Below are 12,699 nucleotides of genomic sequence, written 5' to 3'. Positions count from 1 at the left end.
GTAACTGATGGAAACTTGGAAAACCTGCTTGGGCAAAGAAGGTAAATAAACCTAAAAATTAAAGCCAAGGGGATAAAAGATTTTGGAACATTGGAATTAAAAATTAAAAGTTTATTGCTATAAGTGGGAAGGAAGAGGTAAAAAATTTATTCTAAGACTTTATTGAAGAAGACTGCTTGAAGTTTATAAGATTAGAAATTAATGACAACAAAAATCATTTTGAAACTGTCTAATTGAATCTCACCCCAGGAGGAGAAAAAAAAGAAGAAGAAGAAAGTGTTAATGGAACAGTTTGTTCTGATTTGGATTGCATTGTGACTTTGTTACTTTGGGATTTTTGGCGAACTATTTCTTGAAAGACTAAAAACATTTGGGTTGCTCTTTTTTTAAAAAAAAATGGCATTATCTGTGCAAAAATTACAAATGGAATTTCAAAAGCTACAAGAAGAGGAACAAGAAGGCAAGGGCTCTTTTGGATCTATCTTTCGTTTTTTGGAAATGGCGATTTCCACTTAACAAGAAATACTAGATATATTTAAAGGGACACAATTTCTCATTGTACTAAGATATGTAAACATTCAATGAAAATAAGACTCTTATGCTATTCAGTATCCTAATCCAGGTGTTCATTTGTTTTTTATTTATTTGTATCCCACCTTTATTATTTTATAAATAACTCAAGGCAGTGAGTTATTCCTCCTTCTTTTTCCCACAATAATAACCCTGTGAGATTGAATTGGGCTGAGAGAGAGTGACTCAAGATTACCCAACTGACTTTCATGGCTAAGGTGAGACTAGAACTCACAGTTTCCTGCTTTCTAAACTGGTGCTGTAACCACTAGAACAAAATGGTTCATTCAAATATACGTTGGGGTACATTTTAAAGGCATTCCCATCAGATATCAGTAGTGTGGGGCCAGGTCTTCCTTATCTATATTTACCTTTGGTAGGGGCTAAAATACTGTTAGGAAAAAAAATGAAGAATATTTTCTTCTATTAAGAATTATAATTTTATATCTATGCTCTCAAGATGAAGGGTTTTAGGAAGATCCACAAATGTCTGATTGCAGTGATATTTTTTAACATTCTCTGGAGTACTAGCACCTTTCCAAATGTTAAACATATTCATATCTATTATCATACTAAAATGAGTTTTAGTTTCAGCAAATATAAAACATATGGATACCTGGATTTCAAATAGCTAAGCAGTTCCAAGACATGCTGAGTACAGAATCTGTTTGCATACTATCCTATCAGGCAGAGGTAATTTGGAAAGCACATCACCTATCAGCCCACCTAAGTAGTTAAATGAGTTCTCAGTGGGACCACTGATGGATTATGGTGCCTGCTTTGGTCTCAACGAAGCACAACAGCAGAAATCAATAACTCACTCCCAAAGGTATATAAGTTAAGCAAGGCATGTAGGGACAAAATAAAGGGCGTCTGGCCTACAGGTGGGATTCCTGAGAGAAGATGGGAAGAAGGAGAAAGTAAAGAAAGTAATTGTTTTATCCACTTTCACTGGTCAATTCTATTGAGGGAAATTCAGATTTCCCTTCAAATCTGAGTGATCATCTAATCTGTGAGAGTAGGTTTGCCATTAATTCCATACAATTAAGCTCCATTGTGTTTGCCTTGCTAAACTATAGGGGGGGATCTTTCTACACAGGAATAGCAGTATCATGGATAATTTTATCATGGATAAGGTAGTGAGTGGGACACATATTTTTTAGGCCAAGGATTGCATGCATCCAATGAATGGTATTGGTGAAGGGTACTCCTATTAAGAAGACCCAAGACAAAAAATAATTTTCATTTCATTTCAATAAAAATATTAAACCAAGTTATTACAGTGAATATATTTATAAGATAAACATTTAGTAACCTTTCTTTCTATAACATCAAAAGTAAAATTCTGTGGCAATCTTCAAAATCTATTTGTCACATGTAAAGCTTTCAAGGCTACATGCTATCTGGGAATTTTAGGCTATAATCTGTTTCCAAATACTATCATTTTTCTCTTTTTAAATTGGAATTCTACATAATCTATTGTTGTTATAATATAAGACTGGTATCATGCTTCTGACACATTTTTCCCCATAAAATGTGGGTGGAGAAAGAGCTTGGCAGGCCCCCAGAGAGAAATTGTGGGCATATTGAGACTTTGGAGCTTATGGTTCCCCATTGCTTATTCTATACTATACAGATTGCCTCTTCAGTGGCTGTGCACTGTATTTAATATTTAAAATAAATAGAAATCATTCTACAAACACAATTAATAATGAAATAAGGCTAATTTTTCTTTGTATGAATTATACAACTGATGATTTGAAGATTCAACTATATCAATGGCAAAATTTAACATATGTTTCTGTTTACATTCAAGTTTTGAAACCCAGCCAAATTCTTCCTTATTCTTCTTGGCTTTGATTCAACAGGCTTCATTATCTTTGTTGGCTTTGAGGGAGACCTTAAGCTCCTTGTTTATTCAAGCTTGTTTAATCATCTCACTTCATATAGCTTCAGTTTGTGATAAAATGTTAGGCTTTAATATGACATATTACAATTAGCTGCAAGATTGAACAGTCAGCAAGTGTTATTTTAATACTATGAAAAGTTAGGCAATCATTGAATAAATGAACCAAAATCAATATAAGTATAAAATTCATTGAAATGAAAAATGCATTCTTTATTCATAAAAATTAACGATAATGGATTAAATCAAGATTATACTTTCATATCTGAAAGCAATTACTGTTCCATTATTTTGTAATATATTACATTGAGCTACAGAATAGAATTCTTAATGAGACGAGTTTCCTATTTTTTTTCTCCTAAACATTTACAATATTTTGTAGTGTGATCTGTGGGTAATTTGGCAGAGAAAGATTGCTTAAGTCAATTCTGTAGAATAATATAATAGATTTATTTTATTTTTATTTATTTTGTCAAGCATGCATTTGATAATATATATAAGTATAAACATGATTATTAATACATGAAAAAGATATGAATAAAAGGGAACATTAAGACAGGGACGGTAGGCACATTGGTGCACTTATGCACGCCCCTTACAGATCTCTTAGGAATGGGATGAGGTCAACAGTAGACAGTCTGAGGTTAAAGTGTTTGGGTTTAGTGGAAGAAACCACAGACTCAGGTAGAGTATTCTAGGTATTGACCACTCTGTTGCTGAAGTTGTATTTCCTGCAATCGAGTTTTGTGCAGTTTACCCTGAATTTGAAATTCATGCAATCATCTAGTCACTAAATGGAAGTGGAAGCTGAAGATCTGGGAAATCAGATCTCGCTCTTCTTTGTTTTAAGAATAGCTTCATACATTGTATATTTTATTACAAGACAAGTTTAAAAATGGTGCATTGCAAATATTAGAAAAAGAAAAAGATCTATTTCATATTTAATGAAATTTATATTTGATTATTTAGAAATAAAAATGGTTCCTAGTTGATGCATGAACTGGAGTAAAATGGAATTGCTGATATCCATGACAAGCAACAAGCACGTATGCTTGCACTTGTCATTTACAGATTTTTTTTCTATGCACAGGATAGCTTGCAGTTAGGGTCAAGGTTGACTCAGCCTTCCATCCTTCCAAGGTCGGTAAAATGAAGATAAATATTTCTGGGGGCAATAGACTGACTATGTAAACTCCTTAGGGAAGGCTGTAAAGCATTGTGAAGCGGTATATAAGTCTAAATGCTATTGTTATTTAGCTTTCATTTCCTTACCTGTAGAAATGTTGAAGCCCATAAACGAGATCGGATTTTCAATGCAGCACTTTTCCCTTTTTCCAAGAGCCCCACTGAACAGGTGATCATTAAACATTCCACATTTGTGCAGTTCTGTACACAAAGTAAAAAGATATATTAATTATTTATTGAAGAAATTGACAGAGTCAAATTCTATCAGATTCTGATTCCATCAGAATCTAGAATGCCAACATGTTCAGCTTTTATTTTTAAAAGTTAGTAAAAAACTTTTAGTAAGTAAGTTAGTAAGGACAAAAATGCTAAGTTTAAAAAAAGGAAAATTCATTAAGCAACTGTCTACCTATCACATTAACTAGCTATTATAATTGATTACTGTACTATTGCCATTGACCATGCCAGCCAAAAACTCCAAACCAAAACAAAAGAAAAATATCTCTACCAATGACCTCCCAGACTCCTGCACATATTTCAAATATCCTGAAACCATCAATGAAAGCGAAATTTACATCAAATGCCACCTATACAATAATCTAGCCCACCCTGCCTGCTTAAATGCAAACAAAAGCCTAGCTGATATGGTTAAAAATTCAGATACATTCTTTTATCTATGTCCATCATGTTCTCCTAAGCTAAACAAACTGAGTACCCTACATGACAGAGTTGAAAGCATAGAATCACTCATTCACTCAATAGAAGAACGCTTAGCAACACGTTTTGAAACTATACAAGCAAGCCTAATTTCTCTTGGAAAAAAAAATACAGCACAGATAAGTGAGTACCTATCAGCTCAAAATCAAATCCCACAACAACCACAACCACTACCTCAACTACAATCACAACTACAACCAAAAATAACCACCAAACCACAGCTACAATTACTACCCCTTCAAAAAATTCCACAGATAATATCTCCTTACTCATCAGGGACACCATGGAATGTGAACAGAAATGTCCAAATGCCATCTTATTTGGTCTCGAAGACACCAACGAATCAGATGACATCACCAAAGTTCGTGATATCATAAGCAACTCAAATACAACAAACATCTCTCCTGGAGATAGCATTGAAATAGTCAGAGATGGCCATCGGTACAAATACAATGACAGCTCTGTGGCCCCAAGATTTTGTAGAGTTGTATGCAAAAATGAGTCCAGCAAATGCATATTCATTCATACAATAAATGCCATTGCAAAAACCAATCCCAACCATAAAAAACTTCGCTCAAGACCAGACTTATCCATACTGCAAAGAATCCACTCCTGTGAACTCTGTGCAGAACTCAAAAACCGACAATGGAGGAAAGGATCTATACATTGACTATCGAGCTGATTGCATCAAAAGAAACTCACACAACCCACAACTCCACATCCAACCCCACCCCATCCAATCCAACATCACTCAAAACTAGCATGCATGCCGCTAATTACCTTTATTCCAACCACAACTGGCCTTAAATGCAAGCTTCTTGATGCAAGAAGCCTTGTAAATAAAATACCTGAATTTCTCCTCTTACTAAATACGGCGAAATTTTACATTATGTTTGTCTGGGAAACATGGCTCAACGCATCTCTCCCTGACTCCATTACCACAGTAAGAGACTATCATGTTTACCGATCAGATCGTGAAAGCCGTAGAGGAGGAGGTGTTGCTATCTTCTATAAAAAGTCCCTATATCTAAAAAACATCCAAGTTACCCAGGAGCTTGCTATTCCTGAGACTATCATCTGTGAACTGTCCTTAAATATCACATTTCAGTTTTTACTATGTTACAGAGCCCCTGATTATAACATCGAACATGCACACAAGCTAAATACGCTACTAACATGGGCAGCATCCTGCCCACACGCTTTTATCTTTCTTGGTGACTTCAATCTACCTCACATTAACTGGACCCTAAACGAATGTAAAACTGAACCCACACATGCAACCTTCTACAATGCAGTAACAAATCTGGGACTAGAATAATTAGTAACCAACAACACTAGACTTAACAACTGCCTCGATCTCATCTTCTGCAATAGTTTGAATTCAATTTATGGAATACAAATTAAACAACCCTTTTCCAACAGTGACCGCAACATGATTGACTTTTGTCTCAACATACGTCCACACAAAAATCATCACAATGACGGAATCCCCAATTATAACTTCAAAAAAAGGCAACTATGATGTTATAAACAACGATTTCTCATCCCTTGATTGGCAATTTCTATTCTCTGGATGCAATACTGTAGAAGATCATTACAACATATTTTTACTTGAAGTCAAAAGAGTCATCAAACTATATGCACCATTAATAACTCCCAAAACCAGAAAAAACAAATTACCCAAAACAATAAGGAAGCTTCAATCCAAAAAGAAATCACTTTGGCGAAAAAACAAATCTGGTCACGTTGCCAACTTCAAAAGCCGATACAAAAATTTATGCCACCAGATAAAGACTGAATGCACCAATTATCACATTAAACAAGAAGAAAACCTTCTATGCACCAATTCCACCTGCACTTTCTACAATTTTGTAAACAACAAATTAAAAGACTCAAGGTCCATCCAACCCCTGAAAGGACCTAATGGTAAAGACTGCAATGACAACACTATTAAAGCCAACCACTTTAACACATTCTTTGGCTCAGTATTTGTAAACAGCAATGGATCATGCCCAGTATTTCCTAGTTGAACCACAGGCAACTACAATGATCTAATACATATTGATTTTACAGAAGACAATGTTGAGAAAGCACTACGCAATCTAAAACCATCTCTATCTATTGGACCGGACGGAATATGTGCCTACTTCTTAAAAAAGCTATCCACTGCCATAGCCGAAACTCTAAGCATAATCTTTGAAAAATATTTCAGGACCAGCTCCTTGCCAAAACTATGGTCACAGGCCACGGTCACCCCCATCTTCCAAAAGGAAGACCCCAGCCTAGTTGAAAATTAAGACCAATCTCTTTATGCTGCGTCACCTGTAAAATCATGGAATCAATTATTAACCAATCCACCATCCTCCACCACTTAGAAACAAACAACCTACTCTCTAATAAACAATTTGGTTTCAGGAAAAAACTATCATGTAATCTGAAACCCTTACACTGCAAAAACATATGGACTACACAATTCAATCAGGGCAAAGCAATAGACGCAATCTATATAGACTTCTGTAAAGACTTTGATTCAGTGGTGCACGACAAACGACTCCTAAAACTAAAATCTTACGGTATTTCTGGACACCTCCATAACTGGATAGAAGCATTCCTGTCAAACAGACAACAAATGGTAAAAATTGGGAGCGTCCTATCAAATTCTGCACCTGTCAACAGTGGTGTCCCCCAAGGCAGTGTTCTAGGACCAACTCTTTTCATACTCTACATAAATGACCTCTGTGATCATATCAAGAGCTACTGCTGATGATGTGAAGCTATTCAACACCACAGACAATACTGCTACCCTTCAAAAAGACCTTGACTATCTGTCAGAATGGTCAAACAAATGACAACTTCAAATCTCAACAAATAAATGCTCTGTCCTACATATTGGCAAAAAAAATCAGAAAATAAAATACAGGCTGAATAGTCAAGACCTTGTTGGTGATCCAAACTCTGTCAAGGATCTTGGATTACTTATCTCAAATGACCTAAGTGCTAGAGCCCACTGTAACTACATAGCCAAAAAGGCATTAAGAGTTGTTAACCTAATCTTACGTAGCTTTTTATCTGATAATATTACACTAATAACTAGAGCATACAAAACATTTGCTAGACCAATACTCGAATACAGCTCATCAGTCTGGAACTCACATTATATATCTAATATTAACACAGTTGAGAAAGTCCAGAAATATTTCACAAGAAGAGTTCTCCACTCCTCTACTCGTTGCAGAATACCTTATGCTACCAAACTCGAAATTCTAGACCTAGAAAACCTTGAACTACACTGCCTTCGGTCCGATCTAAGTATAGTATATAAAATAATACATTGCAATGTCCTACCTGTCAATGAATACTTCAGCTTCAACCATAACAACACAAGAGCAAACAATAGATACAAACTCAAGGATAATCGCACCAAACTTGATTGCAGGAAATACGACTTCAGCACCAGAATTGTCAATGTCTGGAATACTCTACCTGACTCTGTGGTTTCTTCCCCAAACCCCAAAAACTTTAACCTTAGACTGTCTACTATTGACCTCACCCCTTTCCTAAGAGGTCTGTAGGGGGCGTGCATAAGCGCACCAAGTGCCTACCATCCCTATCCTATTGTTTCTTATATGTGTGTGTGTGTGTGTGTGTGTGTGTGTGTGTGTGTGTTTTCGTAGATTTTCATGGGTACAGGTATTTAGGTCTAGGTGTGTTTGGGTCTTTTCCCGTGTAAGATTAAGAATATCTTGGCAATGTTTCGGCGAGGTGCCACTCGCCATCCTCAGGCTGGTGCTTTCGGCTTTGTGCCAGTGCAAGCAGTGTGTGATCGGAGCTGCCGTCTCTCTATAAATACTGGTGGGGGGGGGCTGGTGTGCTAGGCTGGTTGGCTGCGCTGCTGCCTCTTGATTGGTTGATGGAGTTGATGTTGGTATAATGGGCTGTGTGATGGCCTTGTGAGTTTTGTTCTGGAGATATCCTGGATCTTTTGCTGTATTCTTCTGGGTCATTTGTTTTGTAGTTTTCTTTTTTCCATTAGCCTCTCCTGTTTTAACAGCTTGGGTAATTGGTTGTGTGCTGGGCTTGCGAGTTCTTTTGCTGTGGTATCCTGGGTCCTGTGTTGTAATCTCCTGGGTCGTTTGTGTTTTGATCTCTTTTCCTACACAGGAGGCTAATGGAAAAGAGATCAGTATTTATAGAGAGACGGCAGCTTCGATCACACACTGCTTGCACTGGCACGAAGCCGAAAGCACCAGCCTGAGGATGGTGGGACCTCGCCGAAACGTCGCCAAGATACTCTTAATCTTACATGGGAAAAGACCCGAACACACCTTGACCTACATATATACATACATATATGTATATATGTGTGTGTGTATATATATATATATTCAAGAAGCAGCTGCAGGCTCACATCACTCTGAGAAGCACAGAGCTGAAGACACCAGCCTGAAGATGATGAATGAGACTTCATCGAAACGTTGCCTAGATACTTCCAATCTTACGCGGGAGAAAACCCGAATAACCAAAGATCCACATACAAATACCCGCGAGAACCTCAGTATATATATTTATATATATATATATATTTCTTAAGTTTTCGCGGGTACTTACATGTATGGCATTCAGCTTTGTTCGGGTATTTTCCCACGTCATTGTAGTTGTGCTTTTAAAGTTGTAGCAATGTTTCGGCAGAATCTCATCTGCCATCATCAGGCTTCTGTATCTTATATGTATCTTATATGTATCCATGTATTCATAACTATGTTTTTACTTATACCTATTATCTTGTAAGCAATTGACAAATAAAAATAAATAAATAAAATAAATAAAGATACTGGAAAAGATAAAAAAATAATAATAATAGCTTAGACCTCTTTAAGAAAAAGACTGTTTTATTGGGAAATTGTCAATTAAAAATCTATATTTCTGAATGAAACTCTTAGCTTTGGCGTTAAAAGTCAATTTCATATTTTTCAGTAAGCTGCATAAAGAAGTAGTACCTATGTTGATATTTAGTAATTCTTCATAACATTCTAACATTCTTTTCCCCTTACATTTAAAACATTATTAATGGGATACATGAGCTTGCATATCATGCCATCAATATCTAAAATATTATTTGTTGAAACTGTCAGTATAACATTCCGTTCCTTTTGCCATTTGATTTTGGATGTAATGAGTACTGAAAATCCACTTTTTATTACAATATGTTGAAAGCATAGTGCTGTTCAGGGAATACAAGCATTTTGTGAGATATAGTTTAAAGAGCATTGGCATTTGCTAAGTATGCTTCTAGCATTTCAGGAGAAATCATTAGTAGTGTAAGTAGTCATTGCGTTAATTAGAACAAGTGATAGTCAATTGGATGATGTTACAAATAGTCAAGAAGGAGTAATCTCTACCTATGTGCATATATGTGTAGATGCCAATTGTTCAACATGACAAATATTAAATTATAAGCCTTCTGCGTCCAAAACCCCAAGTCTCCTGATACAGAACTATATAAAATGGATTTATGTAAAATAAAATATGCTCTTATAAAAATAATGTTATATGATGTTATACTATATAAATGCAAAGTTAAATTTGTACCCAAAATTATAGAATATCACAGTAAATGTTTCTTTATTAAAACTGAATGAATGATTGTGTTTTCTTTTTTTTTTGTTAAACTCCAGTCCACTTCCTCAACAGGAAACTGATTATACAGAACTTACTGAAAGGCAATATTTTAGAGGAAGTATTTGTTTAGCTTTTCTTATTTAATCACTCTTTAATCTAGCCAAAGTGTTTATTCTCTGTAATGTAGGAGCAATGAAGACATGTCTTTCTATTCACAGTTGTACCAGATCAAAAAAAGAGCTTCATAATTAAAGGCTAAGTCAGATACTTCGAAAATAAAACAAAAAACAGATGCATAAAACTTAGCTTGAAAGACTATTTTGTTGTGAACTTTTTAGCAATTGAACAGACCTACAAGTCAGGATTCAAAAAACCCTCCTCATTTTACAGGTATTTTTTGACTTACGACCACAATTGGACTCAACATTTCCATTGCTAAGCAAGGCAGTTGTTAATTGATTCAAACCCCATTTTATAAACTTTTTTCCACAATTGTTAAGTAAATCACTGCAGTTGTTAAATGAATTGTGTCGTTAAATGAATCTGGCCTCCACCATTAACTTGTTCAAAAGTTCCAATGATTGTTTAAATACCTCCAGTTGTCAAGCACTCAAATTTTGTTCTTTTTGACCATGAGAATCTGCCATAGTTGTAAGTGTGAGAACTGATCATAAGTAACTTTTTAAAGTGCCACTGTAACTTTGAACAGTTGCTAAAGAAATGGTTTGAAGTTGAGGATTACCTGGACTTTTCTAGACTCACAGGATAGTTTGGACTTTCCCCCATTTTTTGAATAGGATGCACTTTCCAAAGAGTGAGCCACTTGTTTTTGAAAGAGGAAGTTTGAAAAATAGTTTGACATACTGTTCAGAAATTTTAAAAAGGAAGAAAATGAGCCAAACATGTTTACTATGCTAAAGCAAGACTTGTTGCTCACAACAAGCAGCTAAAAATTCTAACCATGCACTGGTGGGATTTGATGTAATCTTTGTTTGCTGTAAATGCATGTGGAACATTCCTTGTGCAAGATTATGTGGTAGCACCACACTATAAATATACACGGGGGATGGTCTCTTAGTGCTAAGATCTGTAAATAGTGACACAGATGATAAATCATAACCTGTTTTCCCCTTCCCCTCCAGCTTGTATTTAAAATAGAAGTTGAGAAAAATCTAGATTGTGAAATGCTACCTGTCTAAATCCCATCCACTTTAATCAAACTATTGGAAAACCTACATTGTTATTTTTACTACAACATTGCAGGTTCTTCTTCCCCACGTTATTTGTATACAAATGTTAACAACTGAGACAGCCATTTGTTCAATTTGTGTTGGTAGTTTATATGTTCGTTATTATCAAAAAAAATAACAACCCCTTGAAGCACTATGGTTGAATAGACTGTCTATGAGTTAGCAATAATTGTTTCATAGATAGCCTTCCCAGAATTTAAAATTTATATTTGCTTAGCCTTGATAATCAGGAAAAGAAATGAAGAATGAGAATTACCTGTTAATTGGTAATTGTTAAGTGTTGCTGTGTCCTCCCTCTCAGTGCCTGGAGACTGTTAGGGGCTGGATGGGGAACAAACTAAACCCTTGCAAGACCGAGTGGCTCTGGATTTGGGGTTTGTTGGCTCAGGGAGAATTGCCATCTTTGGTCTTGGATGGGGTGGTACTACCCCAAACAGACCCTGTGTGTAATCTAGGGGTTTTCCTGGACTCATGACTCCTGCTTAAAGTGCAGGTGGCGGTCATGGTCAGGAGGCCCTTTGCGCAACTGCGGGTTGTGCATCAGTTATGTCATTTCCTGGACCAACGGTCCCTACTCAAACCCTAACACTTCCTGTCTTGATTATTGCAACACACTCTACATTGGGCTGCCCTTGAAGAACATCCAGAAGCTCCAGTTGGTGCAAAATACAGTGGCCCGCACAGTTTTGTGCAGACTCCGGTGTACACATGTTTCATCTCTCCTGTGGGAACTGCACTGGTTGCCGATTTGCTTCCAGGTGCAATTCAAGGTGCTGGTTGTCACCTTTAAAGCCCTTCATGGCTTGGCACCAGGTTATCTGAGGGAATGTTGACCCATTAAAGTGAGGAGGAAGGGAATGCTGCGGGTCCCATCCCTGAGGGAGATACACCTGGTGGGACCCAGAAGGGCCTTCTCCATGGTGTCTCCCTCTCTATGAAACATCATTCCTTTAGAGATTAGAATGGCCCCCTCTCTAATACTCTTCCAGAAGGCACTGAAGACCTGGTTCTGCCAGCGGGCCTGGGGAACCCAGAGTGGGATGGAGTCAATCAAATGGCTCTTGTGATCTGCTATTGTTGGGGGTGGGAGTTGGTGATTTTTTACTTATTTTTTTCCAGATTTTGTTCTATTGTACTTTATTAATTTATTTGACCCTTTTTTATTTTAAATATGGTTTTACATTCTGTAAGCTGCCTCGAATCACCATGGGCGAATAGGTGGCAATATAAATAAATTAAATAAATAAATAAATAAATAAATAGAATTTGCAGGTCTTTAAAAAAAAACCAACCAATGCCAGTGTTTCAATATGCATAAAATATATTATAAAATAAATCCAAATATAGATTTGAATTAAAATAGAAAGAATCAATAAAATAAAAAGTAAATAGCAGATTATATGTTTCATTCTGTCTCTTTTTCCCAGCTATTATGTCTTTATTTCTCTAACA

The 12,699-nt window shown here is 36.2% G+C and overlaps 1 protein-coding gene across 2 annotated transcripts in view; it reads right to left on the bottom strand.

Moving 5' to 3' along the window:
- Window positions 1-12,699, bottom strand: part of ITGA8 (integrin subunit alpha 8) — a 169,893-nt gene that overhangs the window by 38,781 nt on the left and 118,413 nt on the right. For both annotated transcript variants that reach the window (XM_026681384.2, XM_087946773.1), the window contains one exon: window positions 3,749-3,862. In XM_026681384.2, coding sequence (XP_026537169.1) covers window positions 3,749-3,862 — 114 coding nt within the window. The remainder of the gene's footprint in view (window positions 1-3,748; window positions 3,863-12,699) is intronic.

This window comes from Notechis scutatus, chromosome Z (assembly GCF_049901735.1).
Source record: "Notechis scutatus isolate UNSWTSFEM ecotype Mainland chromosome Z, rNotScu1.2, whole genome shotgun sequence".
Classification (NCBI taxonomy): domain Eukaryota; kingdom Metazoa; phylum Chordata; class Lepidosauria; order Squamata; family Elapidae; genus Notechis; species Notechis scutatus.
Note: the sequence above shows the minus strand (reverse complement) of the source record. Positions and strands in the feature narration are given on the sequence as shown.